This window comes from Anguilla rostrata, chromosome 8 (assembly GCF_018555375.3).
Source record: "Anguilla rostrata isolate EN2019 chromosome 8, ASM1855537v3, whole genome shotgun sequence".
In the NCBI taxonomy this organism is placed as follows: domain Eukaryota; kingdom Metazoa; phylum Chordata; class Actinopteri; order Anguilliformes; family Anguillidae; genus Anguilla; species Anguilla rostrata.
The window spans coordinates 18,630,442-18,652,307 of record NC_057940.1 but is presented as its reverse complement, the minus strand read 5'-3'; the positions used below and the strand labels follow the sequence as shown (position 1 = coordinate 18,652,307).

The following is a 21,866-nucleotide window of genomic DNA, read 5'->3' as shown; positions in this document are numbered from 1 at the left end:
TTACATTTTCCCATCTTTCTGAAATTCAGCTAGACAACTAGCTTGGTTAAACATTTCAAGAAGATATTGTCCCCCTTATAGTTATCTCTCAAGTTCAGGATGCATTTGGTGCACTCACTAAGTTGTTAGGGTTGTATCTGCAGGAGTGTGAAAGCACACATATGGAAAGTATTAAGTCTGAATATCAATATTAGGCTTGTGCATGTTATTATTTTGAATAAGAGGAGGAAGCTGGAATTACAGCTGTGGAGTTGTGCTTTTGTCACCATGGTAACATTCCAGAGTGACTAACACTTCTGCCTCATAGGTGAGTGACTGGATCACAGTGATAATGATGATGTAAAGAATTCTCGGAGATGCACTTTACAGAAGTAATCCATTTTACCCTGCTGGCCCAACCCCTTTACTGTACATCCATAATGGGTGATGGTGCATCAGCAGTAGTGTGTCAACTTATAGAGGCCTCTGTGTATTAATCTACCAGAAGCTACTTCACTGCAGCTGAGGACTGTTTCTAGGCAACCATGGAGAATGTGGGGAATTTCAAATTGGAGACTTTCTCAGAATTCTTTAGGAATATGGGAGGTGTCAGTAGTATTTCTGAATATTGGGTTTTTTCAGGGTTATTTATGAAAATGGGTTATTTGGCATTATTTCTGAATAATGGTTGTTAGTGGAATTTGTGAACGAGTTCTATTTCAGTAGCTATCTCAGTGCTCCATTGAATACCACAGTTTTGTATATGGGGTGCTGCCACTCGATGCTTCTTTTCACTCTGTTGTCCCCCAGCTGAGCTTTGCAGTCATTGTGTTGCAGGACTACGTTTTCCATAGACTGCGTTGTTGCTGTTCTCGTTTGTGTTAGTGCTAATCAGTTTAACCTTCAGGGTCCAAGTTGAACTATGCGGTTGTTCCCTGCACTTGGACCGGTACTTCTCTCTAGGGTTTTCGTCATACGTGTTCCTGGTTATGGTTATACACTTTGTTGTACGTCGCTCTGGATAAGAGCGTCTGCCAAATGCCTGTAATGTAATGTAATGTAATATGCAGCTAGAACACACCCAGATGAAGTGAGGAATTGCCTGTGGACACCTCAGCAACTGGGGCTCTGTCCTCTGCACTGCAATGCACCAACGATTGGTGCTTTTTTAACTGGATACATCAACCTGGAAGTCACTGAATATGGGTTGTTTCAGGGTTACTTCTGAATATAAGTATGACTTATTTCTCAACACTGGTTGTTTCAGGATTTTTTGTGAATGCAGATTGCTTCAGGGATATTTATTAATTATTGTTGTTGCATCCAAATATGGATTAGAGAAATTTTCTTGAGACCTGTTGCAGAATCATTACTGCGTGGACACTAATATCATAGGACTAGGTATTCAGAAACAGGAGTAAACACAAATGCTTTGTAGCATGGGCTGAGAAACAAGGTCTTATTAAAATTCTGTGATTTTTGAAGGGTTCGTAGTACAGCTGACTCCAGATATTGATCTAGATATTGAAGGTAATTGAAATTAATTCATTTTTCAATAATTGTTTTTTATTATGGGACCCAGAACAATGTAACAAATAATTAGGCTTAATCAACTGAAAAGTCGATTTTTACTGGCAGTTCCTGTAATAATTCTGCGAGAGTAAGAATGGTAGTTTTTTTTGTTTTTTGTTTTAAAGCCACCCGCTTGTTTTTGCCATAAATAGATTAGTCCATTTCTTGCCTTTGAGAACTTGGAAGGTCTACTGAAGAGCTTTTGTATTGAGTGTGAATGCATTCGATTCCCCTGCTTTTTTGATGTGTCCCCTTGATGGAGCTCTTGCATCCTGCCTGACCCTTTGATTCTGTCCATCAGTGGAGAAAGTGAATTTCACATGGAGACTCAAGGGCTCCTTCTCCCTTATCACCCCCTTCCCTGCTGTCAGTTCACCCTCCGTCTTCAGATTCCACGTACAAATCAAATTCTGCTCCCTAAGAGGGTCACAAGGTAGCCTTTGATGGAAAGGTAGGGGCTTTCAGATTGTTTTCGTAGTTCATTTTTTCCCCCGCATATCCTGTGTGGTCCTCAGAAAGCACGTCTGATGTCTGCCGGTCAGGCCACGTGTGTGGAGCACTGAGCAGAGAAAACGAACTCGGCCATAGCAGGGCAGCGATTACAACGGCAGGGTTGTCCTTCTCCGTCATTCGGTCCTCGGAAATCAGCTGTGTAAAATTGCGTTGTGCTCAGCGATCTGCTGTAACGCTGAAATATTTATGATGTTTTGGTGTTCCGCTCGGAAGCTTATTAGATGCGCTGTCTTTGCATAATGGCAGGACAACAAGTTCATGAATTATTTACTGCCCGGCATTTATTTGAAAGTGTTGAACATTAAAAAATTAAGCATCTCAGTTTGCAGGCCCACTGTAAGATCTCCATAAATCACCATGTATCCTGGGAGACATTAAACAAGTGTGTATAAACATATGTTTAAACATGTTTCTATGTCAATATATACTGCATGACTGTGAATGTGTTGCAATGTATACTGATATATATATTTAATCAATGCTGGCCCATGACTAAGAAAACAGAGAGGCAGACATAACTGAATCTTGTTTTCGAAGCTTGCTATTGTTATACAAAAATATGTATTTCAGCACAATAATTCATTTTGTACCTTTTGTTTAAATGATTTGAAAGAGCTACAAATATTTTGTGAGAAATGTGTTAATAATTTTCCATGTAATGTACAGTATAACAATTACAGTAATTATAATATAAGCTTGGAGAAAAAGAACAGTTTTCAAAAAGATGGTGGGGGTTGTGGAAACACAACTGCCAGGTTTGAATTTGTTTTATGGATAGGGTGCTTGGTTTTCAGAATTCATTTCAGTGTCCAAGGTTTGCTTTCTTCAAGTGCAGAAAAATACTTTTCAGACAATTAAACTGTACGTATGTACAACGCCATAGTCTAAGCGTATTACAGAGTACACATAGTCCCCACTTTTAGAGGCAGTGTACACTGCAACCCGACTGGAATTCTCATTCTCTGAACACTTTCAAGCCTAGCTGAGTGAGCATGTGAACAACCATGATACATTCATGCACAGATAGAATGGGTTTCTTCAGTGTTGGGAAGTTTGAGAAGGGGAACGACATGTCCATCTACCTCAGGATTAATGTTTGCTGTCCGCTACCTTCCTTCCCAGCCTGGAAGCTCCTCTGTAATTATGTCCTGTGGGGTGTGAGGTGGCCACATGAGTACAGCTATCTCTCCATTCACATTCATCTGAGAAAGCCACCAGCCCACTGTGGCTGTTTAATTGATAGATTTGGCTCTCCGCTACCATTACACCCATAATGAAGCTCGCATCACGATGAGTGTGATCAGTAACGGGTGAGTGCAACCGTACTGAAACCTTATGATAATATGATTTATGCCTGTGTGATTGACGGGACACCCGGATATCAGTGTGCAGGCATCCAAGAGAAAAATTTGACCGATGAGGCACATGGGTGTTGTAGTCAATATACCCTTTGCCTGTGATTCAATGCAATTTACTGCCATTGTTAAGCAGAATTCCTCTGAATGACTGTACAAATGCCCCTCCCCCATTAGCCCCCACGTTCTCGCAGACAATTAGTTTCAGTAGGCTGCCCTTGAGCTCAGATGCAAAACAGTGGACTTATAAATGGTACTGAGGCTTTGGGCGGGGCCAGCGGGGGTCTGAGGTGGCAAGCGGCCCATGTCAGACCGTCTCCCGCGCCGCAGTCCATCACGCTCGGCCTCAGCTGCCAACAGGGGTGGCGAAACGACGAGGAAACGCGCGAGGGAGCCATCTGCCCGCGGCTGATAATGCTTTGGAGATGCGCTGCTCGCAGGGTAATTCGGGGGAGGGGCTCTGTGGACTGATTTGCACCGTATAATGGGGTTGTGATCCAGGGATACCAGCGCAGAGGCATCATCTGAACACGCCCTGTGTCCTGCAGTGTGACTCAACACAGCCCTTCATCTGAAACACTCCTGCTGAGAACCAGCTGTTATACTGTACACCCTCACTGTACCCGTATCCTTTATAGCAAACATTGACAGCGACAGCTACTATCACAGCCTCCAGATTAAGCACATTACAGGACACATTGTACAGAAAGTCATACGCTTTCGATTTGGTGGGATGTGAAAAGGAACAAAGGTTGTTTGTGTTTTTTTTTTTTGTTTTTTTTTGTACACTATTTTGTCTTTTCTCCTGATTTGAATTGTCCGGTTCTTTGAATGCCAACCTTGTCCCTGAATTTGGGCATAGGCAAACGCATATATTTTTACTTGGTTCTTATGTCAGGATATACCTTGTTTTACCAGTACACCGTTTTCTAACAGTTATACATTAATGTGCTTTACATCTTTTGACAATGATGAATAGGAACTGTATGAGCTTAGATTGTCCCTCTGCTTTAGACTGGTTTCATAATGTAATGTCTGTTATTGCAGTCTCACCGTTGTGAAAGCGCACGTTTGTCACTCACAGCAGGGAGTGTATCCTCTAAGCAGCCGAGATGTCGGAGAACACTGTTCAGCTGCGTGCTTTTCTCTCGTCCTCTGAGGGCTCCCTTTCCCTGTGGATTCAATGCTTTTTCCTCCCTCCCCCCTCCCAAAAATATGGATGGTTCTAGGAGGGAGATTTTGTATTCATGTATGACTGATGTGTGGGAATTGCAGGGTTTCTTAGACATTTGCTGAATTTTCTTTTGTGGCTTGGAGCATGGACTGTGACAAGACGCCTCATCGTGCTGCTTCCGGAGTCAGAGTGGCAACTTGACTCCATCTAGTGGGATAAAGTTGTAATCCATCTCTGTTAACTGTGTGTGTGTGAGTGTGTGTGCATGCATGCACGCTTGCGTGCGTGCTTGAATAGATTCATTATAGATTATACAGATAAATGCAAAAGTATTGGGTCAGTGACACAATTTTTGTTGTTTCGGCTCTGTACTCCCACACATTAGATTTGAAATAAAATATGAGGTTAAAGTGGAGACAAAGTTCAGTTTATACATAACCCCCCCCCCCCCCCATTTTAGGGTAGGAAAAGTAATGGGACAGTTACTCAGCTGTTTGTGGCCAGCTATGTATCATTGCTTTGTTAGTTTATGCACAAGAAAGTGTTGATTCCAGAGTTCATTCTAGATGTGGAATTTGTGTTTGGAGTCTGCAGCTGTTGTCTCTCAACATGAAGGCCAAATAAGTGTCAATCTCAGTAAAGCTGGCCATCATGAGGCTGAATGATCAGGATGAACTGATCAGTGACATAGCCAAAACATTGCGTGTGTCAAAATCAGCTGTTTGATACATTGTTAGGAAGCAAGAACAGTGAGTACTGGTGAGCTCTGCAATAGCAATCTGTACAGTATATATTACATTGTGTAGGCTAATGGATCAATATATGAACCCAAAATAGGCATGCCTTCTAGTTTAGAACAAAATTTCCATTTTGCTAAACAATTGTTTATTTTCTACCAACTAAACCAATCACATGTAAGCGCTGCTACTGCCTCTAGACAAGCAAGTCTGCCTTAAAACAATAATAACCAATGCTGAGTTGTGTCTGTTTGAGGTTTTATGTGATGGCCACCAGTTTTGTCTCAACTTTTCATGACTTGTGTTTATCAAAAAGTAACCTTTTGTTCTTCTCAGATTGAGAGTGTTACTTTTAAATGTCATAAGGTTTCACAGAGTTGCAGCAGAGCCCCAAGAACACAACAGAATTTGGGGCCAGTGCCTGTTTTCACACAGCGATGCGTCTGGCGTGAGCCACCTCCCTCAGTCCCCAGTGTGCAACGGTCGCAGTATTGTCTGCATTGTGGACTGATGCCTGAGCCTGTCCTGTGGACGGGTTCCCTGGGCACAGGCTGCAGGGAGGGCTTTCAGACACCTCAACCTGAATTAGTGTCGCGCAAAACTGTCCCCTGTCACAGGCCTTCACTAGTGCGTCTGCCTGTCTCTTCTTTTTAAGGAACTTTTCATTTCAAGTTTAAAGTTTCAATTCTGGAAGATTCACTGGTAAAATTGTCCTGTTCCTACAGGTCAGTTTTGCCTGTGGCATTACAGAATTGTTTCTACAAAACTGTAGGCTTCATTTTCTGCTGTTTACTGTATTTTTTAACATTGTATAAATATGCAACAAATAGGTACGCTGCATGTATGTTGTTTGTTGTTTCTCAGTTTTAAGTTTGAAAGGCTTATATTTCTATACTGGTCAGCTCTATGTGATTAGTTTATTACTAAAAAAAGAAAATGGAGAAGACAAATCCACGATAGTGACTGTATCAGAACTAATTGCTGGTTCTGATCATTTTGATGTCTGTGTGAATAGCTGCATAATACATGAACTCTCTCAATAATGAAAGGCCTTCAAAGTCTAATTAGCTTAATAAAGTTCAAGATTATTAAAGAGAAAAATTACACATCACATGAATATGGAGTTTATTTATGTATAATAGTCTTTGAAGCATCTATTAGAGTCTGCATATTCTGGTTGTAGGGACTGAAAATGAGGAGTAGAAGGGGATGAGTGCCATCTTGTGATAGAATGAGGCAATTGTAAAATGTGAAAAACAACATGGCCTTCACATCGAAAGGAAGCTCAAATTACACTCAAATTACATTACTTGGGGCAGATTCATCTATACTGCATAAAATCACTAAGACAAGTTCATTAGGTTAAGTGACACACTAGAACTTGGAAAATTAAACCATTCAAGAGTGTTTAAATGGACTGCTGTAATAACAATTGTTATTATTTTGTGTTTTGCAGATTTTTGATCGTGCTGGGGTGTTTGATCTTGGCCATATTAACCACTTTTAAGGAGCATGAAAAAGTTTCAGCACACTGGCTTGTAATATTGGTAAGTGAACCATTCTGTATTTGAAATTAAACTAAATTTTAAATTAATTCAGTTTGCTGGCAATTACATTTGCATTGTAAACCAAAACTGATCTCATATAACGTTTGATTTCACAGCGATTATCAAGGCTGCATTCATTTAAACCCCAGAAATGTTTCAGTGTGCCAAACAAATGTGTCCTGTTAGTGGAGACTGTGAGCTGGAATGTGTTCGTGTCTGTGCATTTCATTGGCTCATAGGAAACCTTCACGATATTCATCTTTGGTGCGGAGTTTGTGCTGAGAATATGGGCTGCTGGGTGCTGCTGTCGGTACAAAGGATGGAGGGGGCGCCTCAAGTTCGCCCGGAAACCACTTTGCATTTTAGGCAAGTAGGTCCGACTGGACATGGGCTCTGAGTGCCTCAGTGCAGACCAGTGTCATTTAGGCACTGTTCTCAGTTCCGATCCCTCAGTCTGTATACTGGATTACAAGGACTCACCTCTCCACAGATGCTGTACATGAACTTTTTCAAATAAATGCTGATTCAGGGACCAAATCGTAGGATTATGTTCACACACTGCCTGTACAGTTTTAGGTAAATGTACTGTGACATGGTGTTTTACACTGCACAGTGAGATATGGTGGCATATGTTGTACTAAAGTGTGGTGCGCTATGGTATTCTACAATGTGTGGTATGATATGGTGTAATACAAATTAATACATTGTGAGATCTGTTATGGAGAAACAGGATTCAAGGTCTAGAACATTTCAACTTCTGACATTTGCCTTTTTTTGGCAATCACCAAAATCAGTTCCCAGTACTAAGTTTGTGAGGGACAAACAAACACTTTTTAGTACAAGCCATGGTGTCCAGTGTGATGAGATGCGATAGCACGGTGCGTGATCATGTGATGGCTCCGCTGCCTCCCCTCTGACAGACATCTTCGTGCTGATCGCCTCGGTGCCGGTGGTGGCGGTGCGGAACCAGGGCAACGTGCTGGCCACGTCCCTCAGGAGCCTGCGCTTCCTGCAGATCCTGCGCATGCTGCGCATGGACCGGAGGGGCGGGACCTGGAAGCTCCTGGGATCCGCCATTTACGCCCACAGCAAGGTATGACCCCCCCCACCCCGCTTTTAAAGAATGACAGCCACATTTGACTTGGTCCTATCTCCCTCATATTTCTACTGGAAATCTGAAGGGCATACTTGACTGAAGCTGTTTATGCATTTTGTGAAATTTTGCAAATTCAGGGAGACAAGCAGACCCAAGAGTTTTTATACTTTACGTATTTGTTGCCTCAGCAATACTGCGGCACTTTCACTGAAGTTGGCATATACAGAGATGGATGCACAGTGAGACCTTTGCCTGGAATGAGTCGGTGGAAATGAGCCGAACGTACACAAGTCTGGATAAAGCACGGTCAACCGTCTGAAACAGTCAGGGCTGATTCACCTCTGCATTCTCCAGGAACTCATCACTGCCTGGTACATCGGCTTCCTGTCCCTCATCCTGGCCTCCTTCCTGGTATACCTTGTGGAGAAGGATGACATCACCGCGGAGGTGCCGGGCGGCGAGAACCCCACAGGCCAGCCCACACCACAGGACTTTGACACATATGCTGACGCCCTGTGGTGGGGCCTGGTAAGAGAGCGTCCATCCCGAGCGCTGGCCCCCTTTCCACCTGATCCCTCCTTTAATTGCTGTGGAAGCCAACACCTGGGGCTCGTCCATGGAGGACCTCCTCTGTCCCATGGGTTTCAAAATCCTGGTGGTCTACAGTGTCTGCTGGTTTTCAGTGTGTTATAGCACCAGAGATTAATTTAAGTCATTGATTGGCTAACAGATCCTCACAGTTTGTTCTCAAGTCCTTACCTGTCTGCAGATTTAAAAGAAACCAAAAATACCCACTGATACGGTGGTGCTCCAGGACATGAGTTTGACACTCAGCTCTATCCTGTCATATATTGTTTGAGGAAATGCATAACAGTGTTCAATGGCATTGAGAAACCACATTCTTACATCAGACACCGACTGGCTGGACGCTATGTACTGTAAAGACATTGTGCCTCCCTGTTCTGCAGATCACCCTGACTACCATTGGCTACGGGGATAAGACACCGAAGACTTGGGCCGGCCGGCTGCTGGCTGGCACCTTCGCTCTCATAGGCGTGTCTTTCTTCGCTCTGCCTGCAGTGAGTGACAGCCTGTGTGTTTTCCTCAGTTTGCTGAGAGGTGGGCTGTGTCAAAACTGAGTCCATCTGACTGCTGGGTGCACCGTGTTCATTTGCTGTAAAAATTTATCAGGATTCGACTCCTGTGAATATGTCATAACTAAGTGATGGTTATAGGCATGGTGATAATGATAATGATTATTATTGTTCTTGCTGCTACTTATTTTTAACCACTTATTAATTTATAATTATTGATGGCTTGACCACAACCACAAAAAAGATATTGTGCTGGTCAACATTGTTGGCATCTTTGGTTAATGCTGTTCCCACTGGGATGTGGGTGTAGTATTACTGTGGGTAGCTGTTACTGAAAAATATGTCTATTTCCCAGGGAATTCTGGGCTCAGGGCTGGCTCTGAAAGTACAGGAACAGCACAGGCAGAAGCACTTTGAGAAACGCAGGCATCCTGCTGCTGGACTTATCCAGGTGACCATTTCTCTGTCTTCACACTGCTTTCCAACTTCTCTGTGAATCCAGTTTGGCACTGATCTATGCAGACCTGACAAATGCATCGGGCCTTATTTATGAAGCATTCACAGCATGTTTCTGTTCATTAGGGCTAAACGCTTTATGCTAAATGCTTTAACATAAAAATTAGATTTGAAGTGATGAGAACCTCAGGTGAATGGATGCAAATTCAGCATTCACTAAGACAACATCCAGTTTCAACAAAATAGGAGTCTTATTAAGCAAGATGTGCTTCATGATAAATACCCATGGTTTTATATTTCAGCAGAAATAACTACAACACTACTTAATATTAAGGATAGTGTGGTACTGTGCAGCAAGTCTGTTGTAATTTCCACATCAAAAATCATGATTTCTACATGCTACTGTAGTAAAGCTGCAATTGATGACAGTGTGAACAAGAGTTATGATAGATAAGCTGCAATATTCAATAGTCCTCATGCTTTTCCCATCTGCTCGCAGTCGGCATGGCGATATTATGCCACCAATCCTATCAGGGAAGACCTCGTTGCCACCTGGAGATTCTATGAGACTGTCATCTCCCTACCCTGCTTCAGGCAAGTAATCAGCATGCTTTCAGAAAGGTGGTCTTACCAGTGAGCCCTATGGTGCTTATCAATTATTAATCTATTTGTGGAATAGAGAAACACTGAGGAATCACAAAAACCAAATGTGGCCACTGTTCTGTAATAGTGCTACAGTATGCGCAGATGTTTATTTAATTTATTTTTTGTTTGTTTTTGCCAATGCAATATCTTTTCCATCCTTATTCACCATGTTTTTACAATCATGCTATTTGCTGCATTACTGCCTTTGTGTTACTTTTGAATGTTTATTCTGCATGAGCCGAATTAGACTATATCAAGGCCTTGGTTTCCTTAGCAACTTAGATCCTGGCCAAACATCCCGACCAGCATTTTTACAATTTTCTGTTTTATTATTAATTAATCTGCGTATGCAGGCCATTTGTTTGTGAGTGATATTATTTGGCATTGCTACTATTGTTTTATCATTTGTTCATTTTTTTATATTCAGTTTGCATGAGATGAATTAGGCTGAAGTCGTGGGTTTTGTTTCCATTGAAACCTGGATTCCTGGCACAATATCAAGAACTATATCTGGAAGGTAATAAAGGTGTCAGCTTGTTTAAATTATCGCTTCTGTATATGTCTGAATATCTGTTTCAGTGTAAATTAATCAGGGTTAATTAGCTTTCAGAGCAGTGATGATAAAAGTGGTGCATTGGTAGAGCAGAACTGAACCTTTTCAACTTCTTCAGAACTATTCATTTTCAAAATTCGAATGATCAAGTTTTGATAGATTAGTTCTTTTTGTGTGAACAGATGTGCAGAATGGCACTAGTAATGTTTGGAGGGTTTCATTAGTGTGATTTTATAAAAAATAGAATGCTTTGTATTTTTTTAAAAAAATATTAAGTTTATCAAGTGTCTTTTCGTTACCCCTTTCCCATCTAAAGGAAGGATCATTTGGAAGGAATGGCAAGGTATGTCACTTTTCTCTCTGGAAATACTGCTGGCTCACAGTGCTTTTAAGTTCACACAGCCCTGGGTAATGTCTTTTCAACCCTCAGTGCAGCTATTATCGAGGCGTATGAGTGTACATGAGAACTCTGCCCTTCGAAATAAAGTTTGAATCGAAAGATTAATGAAGATCCTAAAATAGCCGTCTTTAAATAGCCTTCTATATTAATCTATGCCTAATGTGTCTTTAGCAGTGAGTAAGTGGTTAATGGCCACCATTAAATATGTATTAAATATGAAATAGAGTCTCACATTTCCTGTTAACTAATGAGGAAGTCACTGCTGTTAATTAAGTTTCAAGGTTTTCTTGGCATTTGGACTTTGAGTTTGTATCTCAATTATCCCTCTGCCATTAATGAGTAGCTGTCAGACTGCCCTAAAACAGTGCTCGGTGCTTTTAAACAGGATTTATTCGAGTTGTAATTAGTTGTCTGGTCGTGTTGTAAATGTCCCCTTAACCACTCTGTCTAGCCTTAACAAGGAACCACATTAAAAACTATCATTGGAAAATGAAGGATGTGATTGATTTATGGTCATAAGGAACAGAGAATCGTTTAGCCCCCCACCCCCCCCACATATTTCTCCTTCACATCACCATAACTAATGTGTGCTAGGATCGCGTACAGATCGAACATTGCGTTCATGACCTTAACCAGCAAGTTTAGTGTCTGACTGTAAAAAACTGAGTGTGCTTAATTAAATCTTCTCATCAGAACCCCTCGGCTCCTGCAGGTCACAGTTTCAATTAAGCTGCAATGCTGTGTGTTTTGATCAAGCAGCAGTGCATTTTCATAATCCCATAGACAAATTAGCACAAATTACAGGCCACCAGCAATGCCAATACAGGCAAAATGTTGCATCATTACCACATTCTGCCAAACAGTTTTATGTTATTGATGGCATGGATAGTCTGAGTTTGGCACACACTACAAAACAGGTTTTACACTGATTTAGCAAACGTAATTAACATGGTTCACCTGTTACAGGTATGCATTAGTAATTCTTAATAGAAAGTGTTGCCTGCAACCCGCTTTAATGGTAATGCAGAACTGATATATCCATGGTAGAGGTGGATTACATTGTACATTGGGGGTCGTCTGAAGAACTAAAGCTGCTGTAAGGGTGTGCAGTTTTCACAAAGGTTTTCCCAAGGTAACTTTGAGAGCCATAAAAACAAATAAGCTAACTTCTTAAGCATAAATTCAATTTTCTAATTTTGTGAAAGTCTGTTTTCAGTCAGCGTGGGATGTCTTTGTGGTCCGTCTGCCTGTTAGCATTTCTCTCACGCCCAGAGCTGTTCCAGGAGAGTGCTTTTGTTTGTACTCTCAATGACGTGCGGTCCCCCGAGCAATTCGTGTGCAATGTCGATTGAAGGTGAAGCCAGCCACATGTAACCAAGGCTTCTCTTGTCACCTTGACTGTATAAATCCTGGGCAGTTGCTCTTGGGGGAACTCTCTGCTGGTGGGTGCAGCTAAAACACAGGTGACTGATACAGTGCCATGGCTCATAATTCAGAAGTAAAACCTGGCCATGGCAAGGCTAATTCCCACAGGGCTATATGCATTTACTCTAGCATTCCTCAGGGAGGGAGGGGTTTTCCTGCCTCATTGGGAATTAGCAGCTCTGATTGGTCATATCTCGTTTTTACCAGAAAGGTTACGCCTCCCTGGCAAGGCTTTGTTTCCTCTCACTGTACCCACATTGTCCGCCATGTTTGCTAGCCCTGCTGCCTCACAGTTCACCTGCCTTGCAGCCCTAATTACACTGTATCTCATCGGAGTCCAGCTCCAGTGCCTTGGCCTACTAGCCACTCGTCTACTTTTTTTTGCTGCCTGCTAATCCACACCCATTGCCCTGTATTGAATTGCCTTCCAAATCCTTGTTGGCAGCAGACCGGAGTCAGAGCAAGTGATCCTGCCAAACTGAAGGGGAGCATGTGTTTTAAGCATCAGTGTTAGGATCTAGGAGTCGGGCATTAGTGGTGTCGACATTATCGGCACTTTTCCGAACGACCTGGCAGAGATGACCAAATGTTCTGCCCCATACCGGGTGACAAATTAGCCTCAATGGAGTGAACAACATGCCGCTTGAGTCATCTCTTTAGCCCTCACTCCGGCCTGTCAGAATAATTTCCCGCTCGTCTACGGGAAAAAAAAACGGCCTAAATTGAGTCGTTGAAGACACGGCGAGAGGAATTACGCTGCCACGGAGGGTAAATTGCTGAGTTGAGGGGAGGGGGTGGACGCGGTGACCTTTGACGGCTGGCCCGTCCAGCGGGGGGACGGTTACGCCGTTCTGAGGCTTTGTCACCTGCGGCCGCCCCAGCAATCACGCGTAATTTTCCCGTCTTTATCCGCTCGCAGGCAGCGATCGGCGAGAATGCCTTTGTCCATGTCCGTTCCCGACTTAATGCCCCCTCATTCTGCGGACTCTCAGCGCCTCAATCTGCCGCCTTTATGCCGCTCGGGTGATAGAGGGCCATATTGTGCCTTCTGTGTGGGAGCGGAGCGGAGAATACGTTTCAGGGAGCTACTTTTCCCCAGCCGGGGGAACGGGGGTTTAGATTTACAGGGTGGTTCTGTCGCTGCCAAACATCATCAGTAATTCCAGAATAAAGAGCTCTACTTTCTGGCAGCCTTTGAATCTTCCCTCGTGCACAAAGGCAGAATCTGGTTGTGCAGAAGCGATGGACTGTAATACCCCTGAGAAGCGGGCAGCAAGACGAAACCAAGACGTAGGGAGAACAGGCTTAATCTTTACAGCGCTGTGTCCCAGTTTCATCAGCTACTGTTTCTTCTCAATATACAGAGCGCCACCTACCATAATTGGTTGAAGAAGTCTAGAGTTTTCTAGTGTTATAAATAATTCAGCCTATTGCGATCAACTGACAGACTGTTTTAATTTTTTGGTCGCTGTTTTTGTTCTTTGGTTGCTGCTCGTCATTGGCTAAGATTTGCCAACTGTACTGCAGGCAGTTGTTCCATACAAGCTTAAGAAATCTGTGGCATATTTATTTCCAGAGATGAGTTGTACTGCATGTGACCCAAATAAATATTTTTCTCAAATTGCCCTGATGCAAAGTTCAGGCAAACTGAGAATCAACATGGGTTTTCCCACATTTCCTATGGATTATCATGGATTCATGTAGAATATGCAGTTGGGTGAGCAGTGTTATTGGCAGGTGACAGATTGCCTGCAGGGTTTTTTTCAACCCTTTTAAAATTCAAATACCTAGGCTTGTATTTGTTTATAGTTGCTGGGGCATTTAATAGTGGTTCAGCTCATTTGTTTGTCTCTCTGCCATTATCACTTTAACAGAGTTGGTTTGAAGCTCGGCTTTGGGCTTATTGGAGTTTATCAGTTTAATGGAGGAGGCCAAAACAAGATAATTAGGCCTAGAATGAGCTATCATTCAAAGTACCCAAGTTAATTAAAAACTGACTGAAGCCTCTTAGTTAAGCATATTCTGTTCTAGCTGGCTGTGGCGTCTGCCAGTTGAGAACTGTGGCAATTTTGGTTCAGGCTGCTTTAACCTTTCAGAGCAACTGAAAGGATTGAATAACAGCCACAAATGTCCAAGCAGAAGGCCATCATGGAGATAAATCCACACTATTAATTGAATCAAAGGTTATTCATTCATTGAGAAAAGGTCTGAAAATTTAATACTGGCCTCCGATTAAAAGAATTGTCTTGTTAAATGCATTTGAACCATTACATCCAGTTTAGAGAGGTTTTTTCACCAATAGGTTAGAATAGTTGCCGATGCATTAAAGAGCACTGACGTACACTTTTGTACAAGTTTGTGGCCCTACTTTGCAAAAGGTTTCCCCTTCCATTCATGCACACCCATGCAATTGAATTCATAAAGGAATTTCAGTTTATGCTGTAAGCGGTCATAGGTTGCACAGCATTTGCAAGGAGGAGCCCAGGATGGTGATATGAGGTGATAAAAATCAGGAAAGGTTTGGTACGACCAAGGATTTAATATTTGACTTATAACGCCTTATAATGGCAATAAAATATTTATTTATTAAGCACTGGTAGAAAGGGGGTTCTCAGTGTGACAGAAGAAAAGTTGTAACTATACATTTGATTTCAGGATGGATGGAAAGTTGTTTGACATTTAATTTGCTTTAAATTTAGAACTCAACATAGACACTTCAATCCGATCCAGTTTGTTGCTGATAAAAACGGTTGTGTAGTCAAACCAAATTGCTGTCTTTCAAAATGAAAATACATAAAAACGGACCTGTCTCAGCTGAATAAACATGTTAGTGTGTGTGTGTGTGTGTGTATGTTTGTGTCTGTGTCTGTGTGTGTGTGTGTGTGTGCGTGCGTGCGTGTGTTTGCGTGCGTGCGTGCGTGCGTGCGTGCGTGCATGCGTGCGTGTGTCTGTGTGTGTGTGTGTGTGTGTGTGTGTGTGTGTGTGTGTGTGTTTGCGTGCGTGCTGTGGTGTGGTGGATAGTAGTGCTTCAGTTCTTCTTCCTCCCCCCCCAGCCAAAAGCTGAGTCTTCTGGAGCGTGTACGCTTGCCCAACCCTCGTGTTCCCACATCCATGAAGGGGAAGCTGCTGATGCCCCTGAACCCGGACTCCATACAGGAGAGCCCCACCAAGGAGCCCAAGCCGGCAGGCTTCAGCAACCGCGAGAGGTTCCGCACGGCGTTCCGCATGAAGGCCTACGCTCTCCGACAGAGCTCCGAAGGTAAAGGGGGGAGGGGGAGGGGGAATAGGAGAGAGCTTCCAACTGCGCCCTATTGGCTCCAATTTCAGGCAGGGGATGTGTCAGGACCTGGAGACTCGGATAATCTCTGATTTCATCTTCCCACCAGCAGTGAGTCACCCTATGTTTTTGAGGTTCTTTTTTGTTTTACATTTGGGCAAAATGTAGGTCACCTACTGCATAACAGAAATGACATCAAACTTTACTACAAAGGGGAATTGTCTGCTAAAAGATAAGCATGCCCTATTGACACTAGAAAAGCCATTTCTTTTTTACTTTATATTACCACCAGCATTGTCCAGCATTACAGCATCGAATTCTCTACTCACAATGACCTCATTTCATAAAGATTATGAAACCATATGTTGCAAAACTATTTTATTGAAATAAAGGACACAACTGAATCAACAGTTGAAATGAATGAATCTTGTTTGATTATATAAGTGGAATAAGTATTGATAATGCTTTTGTGAGCAATTTGTATCGAAGGCTCTGTCATCAAGTTGAAGGGGAGACCGACACATTTGCCTGCTGCCTGTTGTCTGGTGGGGCTTTTTGTGAAGAAAATGGCACAAACTGCATAACTGAGTAGATTGTTTTTATTCAAACACAGTCATTTTAATTTTAAGACAAAATATTTAGGAAAAGTCACAGAAGGAGGAGGATATTTCATTTTAAGTGTTGGAGTAATTTTTGTTTAAAAGTCTAAACACCCAATGGCATCCCCTCTGGCCCTTCTAGCGTTAAAGCGATGAAAGCTCTGTTCTGGTTTTCGAAGTGTTTTCAAATGTGTTCATTTGTTCCCTGCATGCATTGCCGACTTCTGTATTTAAATACTGAAGTCTACATTGTACAGAGTCCCCCAGGGACCATGGAGAAAATTGTGATAAATCGTTCCCTCAAATGAGCAAATTTGTAATCTATTCCCTCGTAATAGTTAGTAATCTGTGCCCTCCCATTACAGTGTCAACTCATGTTTGGTATTATGTGGTGTTCTGTGCATGCAGAGTGGGTAAAATGCGTTTAATGTTTGCTTATAAAGTATTGATAACATTAAATGTAAGGGTGGTCATCAGGGTCATTTGAGGGAACAAATAATCAATTTGAGGGCACCAATTAGTAATTTGAGGGAACATATCAAGTCATTTGTGGTCATGAATAAGTAATGCAAGAGAGTGATTGATAATTTGAGGGTACAGATTACTAATTTGAGGGAAAGATTTATCAGATTTTTCTCCCTTGAGATTTAGGGGGCTGTGCAGAGTTGTATGACAGAAATATCAGTCATATCACTTGGGATTGATTATATTGTCTTCATGCTATGAAGTCTCAAGATGATTTAGAGAGACACCATTTTTGAGACAGTCAACCAATAGAAGGTAGCTGCGGAATTAATTGTCCACAGTGATTTCTATTGTATGATCTATGCACTTAGTTACCAAATGTGGCAGGTTGATGATTACATGATCATCAATGTCATTGGCCACTTCCCAGAGGTTATCAGAGCTTGGGGAGCTTTTCAAAGGACCTTAATGCTGTATCTAGATTCTCTAATTTCTTACTCGTCCTCAACAGATGCTGGGGCTCCCCCCGACCCCGTGTGTGAGGAAAGGGGTTTCCCCCCAGATATTCTCCTGGAGGAGATGATCCCTACGCTGAAGCTGGTCATCCGGGCTGTCAGGTGAGGGCAGCTCCACACACATGCCTGCAGAGGTTTGTCAAATGGGAGAGACCACACTCATGCCTGTCCGAATATTCAAAAGTCTTTGAAATGGAAAGAAACAATTATGTAGATTATAAACACGTCACTCATTTCTGACCATGGTAAATGCAACTGGTTTTTATCTTACTGTGGGGTACCATTCATCCAGAGCAAAGCACTGTATTTAAAGCCATGACCAAAGAAACACAGGAAGCCCAAATTACAGGTAAGGCAGATCAGAGTTCAGCGTTATAAGAGGCATTCCTCAATGAGGCTATTATTGTGGATGAAAACGGACGAGTGATAATCTGGGTAAACAGTGCCTGTAGAGTAACCCATCTAAAGAGGGCGGTGTGGTATGCTATCCTATTCCAGAAGCACATAGTAGTTTGCATGGGAAAAGCTATATTGCTCAGATTCCATGTACTGTTGTAAGGATTAATTGCAGGGAGCTGAGAGATGTAGCATCCACAGCACTCTCTGTAGGTCTCACTCATCCCTAGCCTTTATCTCAGGGTGAAAAGAGCCCTGAATGGGTGATGCTCCTCAGGGATTCGATTTAGAGTTTGGTCCCCTCAGTATTGTTCAAGGTTGGTGCTGTTCTAGCACAAGCTACCACAGGGAAGCTATTGCGTCCGCACCATTAAAGGTGACCAGATTTTCTCCCTTTCACATCTGCATAAAAGACGGTGGTAGACTGCTGATTCCCTGAGACTCTTCCCATGGTGTGTCCCATTGAGTTCCGCTTGACCCAGGTGTTTGGACTCTGCACTCATATGAACCCTGTTTGTTCCACAGGATCATGAAATTCCTCCTGAACAAAAAGAAGTTCAAGGAGACTTTGAGGCCTTATGACGTCAAGGATGTGATCGAGCAGTACTCTGCAGGGCACCTGGACATGCTCTGCAGAATCAAATACCTCCAGACTAGGTAACGGCACACTGCTCCAGTCTATCCAGCATGTTTATCCAGCAGTCTACTCAGTGCCTTTCAGCCAAGGGGCCTCCAGATATGCAGCATTACGGATCTACAGTTCTATTAAGATGATAAAAAGGTTATGCGTTTGCTTATGAGAGATGTTGAAGCCAGCTTGTGGCTGCACATGCTCATTATAGCAAAACATTAATCATTTGTCATAACTTCATTGCGTCTCATTGAAAAATGGCTAGGGTGGTGTTATACATGATGTATAGTAGTTCGCTAAAGTCTAAAGCTTGGAGAGATATTGCTGGGTCATTAGAAGGTGGGAACTGATAACATCAATGTCTTATTAGTCTTATAAATATCAAATAAATAATAGAGATAAGCTTGAGTTCCGCACCTGCGTGATGCGTAGCCACCATTTTGTGCCAACAGACAATGGCAGAAAGAGCTCTTATATCACCACTGAAACTGTCCAGATGCATGTTACTTGAAGGATTCATGGGCAAACCCTAAAATGTTTTTTAGGTACTGTGCCCAGACCCCTGCTTTCTAATAAAGGTTTTGTGTTTTGTACTCTTGTCATATTGCAGAATCGACATGATCTTGGCTCCCGGACCCCCGTTAACCCCAAAACACAAGAAGACTCAGAAAATGCCATTCACCTACCCATCCCAGCAGTCTCCCAGGTTCAGTGTCTCTTTTGTCCTCTATAAATGCTACATTCCTCCTTTGAACATACATTTTGTTACAGTATTTCTGGATAGATGGATGCAATAATGGTTTAGTTGATACCTTAACCAGTGCATTTCAGCATCTAAAATTAGACATCCTATTTTTTTCCCTTTCAGACATGAGCCCTACCTAGCCAAAGCATCCATGCCAGAGCCTGAAGACCAAAGCATGATGGGAAGATTTGTCAGAGTGGAGAGACAGGTACTGGTGCAGGATTTAGTAGGTGATGTGGTCTCTCTGCAGGCCTTAAGTCTTTGGAGGGGTAGTCACATGCGCTTGTTGTTGCAGGTGGAGGACATGGAGAAGAAGCTGGACTTCCTGGTGGACATGCACATGCAGCACATGGAGCACCTGCAGGTGGATTCTGGCGGCGCAGCACGGATGACCATGGAGCCCTGCGGCCCGGGCGGCGCCGACCTGGAGGATCGCGGCTTCACCGAGATCCGCCGCGTCTTCTTCAACTACGCCGAGGCCTGCCCGCACATGTCCTACCAGGTGCCCGTCAGCAAGGTGGTGCCCTTCTATAGCTGCCAGGAGGAAATGGGTGGGGGTGGCCTCCCGGGCGGTGGCGCGGGCGTGGGGGCGGAGGGCATCGCGGCCCACGCCGTCCCCACCTACATGGAGCGCCCCACCGTGCTCCCCATCAGCTCACTCAATGACACCCATGGGGGCTCGGGCTCGGAGGCGCACAGCTCCTACCGAGACCCCGGCTCCCAGGAGCAAGGGCGGACCATGGGGCGGGACACAGACACGCCCCTCTCGCTGCTGTCCGTCACCCACGAGGAGCTGGAGCGCTCGCCCAGCGGGTTCAGCATCTCGCAGGAGCGGGACGATTTGACTTTCGGCACGGGGGGCGCCGGGGGCTCCAGCTGGGTGAAGGAGAAGCGCTATCTGGCGGAGGGCGAGACGGACACAGACACGGACCCCTTCACGCCCAGTGGGCCCCTCCCTCTGTCCTCGACTGGCGAGGGCTTCCCTGACTCGGTGTGGAACACGCCTCCCTAACCCCGAATGGGCTGGACGTGAAAGAGAGAGAGGAGCTTCCCCACCTGTCAACTGGTGGATGGAACAAATTTAAAAAAGAAGCGTGTAAAGTATACATATGTTGTACAGAGCATTCATTGCAAAATTATACAAAGGAAAAAAAACTCACCCAAAGCTTTATCGCTGCAAAGCAAAGAGCAATGCATGAGATGCATGCAAATTTAGTAGTAGGCACTGCAACGTTCAGGTAATGGAAAAAAAATATATAATTTCAACGGAATACTTTAAATGCTATGCCATTTTTGTAATACTTATTTTTTTAAGGGAAACAGAATTTCAGTTTTTATGCATGGTTTGCATGAAGCTGCACCATTTCGGAACGGTTGAATGTTCAACTGTGGTCAACAGCATTTCTCCCGTTGTCTAGTTTGTGTGGCTTAGTATGTTTGGGATGGAAAAAGACTGCGAAAAAAGTATTAATTTTTTTAATTTTGTTTTTTAGCATACGTGTTATGGATAATTTGAGAGACTTCCAAACCTTTCTTATAAGGTTACATAAAGATCTGATAGCATATTCTAGATATAATTTAATTTTAGTTGCAAGAAACAGCACTTTGCAAAAGTCTTATTGTAAAATTCAATATTTTGGTATGTCTTTATTTGATAAGTTGCCAATATACCTAAATACCACTGTAGTTACTGTGTAACCTCTATGTAAGTACTCCTTGCTACACAGCTGCTGTGGCATGTGGAACGCAGGTAATCTTTTCCCCAACCCAAAATAAATCCTAGATTCGTTCATAAAATTAAAGAAGATTCAACCCATCACTTTTGGTACAAAAGGAAGATATGTAGCAATGTGTACTTACAGTTACACAGTGTAATTGTAAAATTACACTGTAATTACATAGGTATATTGTCTGCTTTATGTAAAGTGTGACTGATTTTCTGGCACAACTGAATGCATCCATATCAGAATTTTTTAATGCCATCTGCGTTATCAAAGACATGTTCACAGTTTGATACATATTGGGTCTGGGGCTGTTCTTACCTGCCTCAGATTATTAATGCTATTAACAAATAGGCAACAAATAAGACAAAAATGATATGAACTGATTTGGGATTATGAGGTGTTTTAAAAGGGAGTACATGTTACAGAAAAGAGTCCTGTTATTTTCACATAGGAATAGGTAACCCAAACATATGGAATCTACTGCAAATTTATTATACATATTCTGTGTACAAAATATATCACACAAAAAATTTAGCCATCTTAATTTAGCTGATTCATATTTTTTCAATAGTGTCTGGAAACTTACATGTGGCATAAATGGCACATTTCTTTCAAAAAATTAGATGCATGTTTAGTATCTTCAACAATGAAGCACATACTGTGATATGCAGAACATGATCCACATTACTTCAGAAACTCGCACTTCAATACAACAGTCTTTCAGTACAATGAATCCAGAAGTCTTAGCTACCAAAAATTCACTCGGATGATGTTAACAACTCCGTATTCTTTTTTCTTTTTTTAATAACAGTTTGAAAAGTACCCACTGATGCTCCTCTTTTTACAGACAAAAGGCTTTTTAGTTTGAACCCTAACCTAATCATACTTTTACAAGAGCCCTATGTCATTTTGCAAGCTACATCTTTACACAGATATTATGGCCAAATTATTTCTAGCAGGCACCCAGT

General features: G+C 42.7%; 1 protein-coding gene across 1 annotated transcript in view; it reads left to right on the top strand.

Annotated features, from left to right (window-relative positions):
• kcnq3 (potassium voltage-gated channel, KQT-like subfamily, member 3) overlaps nucleotides 1-20,951 on the top strand; it is an 85,027-nt gene extending 64,076 nt beyond the window's left edge. Inside the window, exons 2-15 of the mRNA XM_064346871.1 lie at nucleotides 6,787-6,877; nucleotides 7,117-7,243; nucleotides 7,798-7,970; nucleotides 8,328-8,501; nucleotides 8,942-9,052; nucleotides 9,423-9,518; nucleotides 10,023-10,121; nucleotides 11,042-11,064; nucleotides 15,600-15,805; nucleotides 17,399-17,504; nucleotides 18,324-18,455; nucleotides 19,040-19,135; nucleotides 19,298-19,382; nucleotides 19,470-20,951. Coding sequence (XP_064202941.1) covers nucleotides 6,787-6,877; nucleotides 7,117-7,243; nucleotides 7,798-7,970; nucleotides 8,328-8,501; nucleotides 8,942-9,052; nucleotides 9,423-9,518; nucleotides 10,023-10,121; nucleotides 11,042-11,064; nucleotides 15,600-15,805; nucleotides 17,399-17,504; nucleotides 18,324-18,455; nucleotides 19,040-19,135; nucleotides 19,298-19,382; nucleotides 19,470-20,186 — 2,236 coding nt within the window. The 3' untranslated portion in view covers nucleotides 20,187-20,951. The remainder of the gene's footprint in view (nucleotides 1-6,786; nucleotides 6,878-7,116; nucleotides 7,244-7,797; nucleotides 7,971-8,327; nucleotides 8,502-8,941; nucleotides 9,053-9,422; nucleotides 9,519-10,022; nucleotides 10,122-11,041; nucleotides 11,065-15,599; nucleotides 15,806-17,398; nucleotides 17,505-18,323; nucleotides 18,456-19,039; nucleotides 19,136-19,297; nucleotides 19,383-19,469) is intronic.
• Nucleotides 20,952-21,866: the final 915 nt, after the last annotated feature.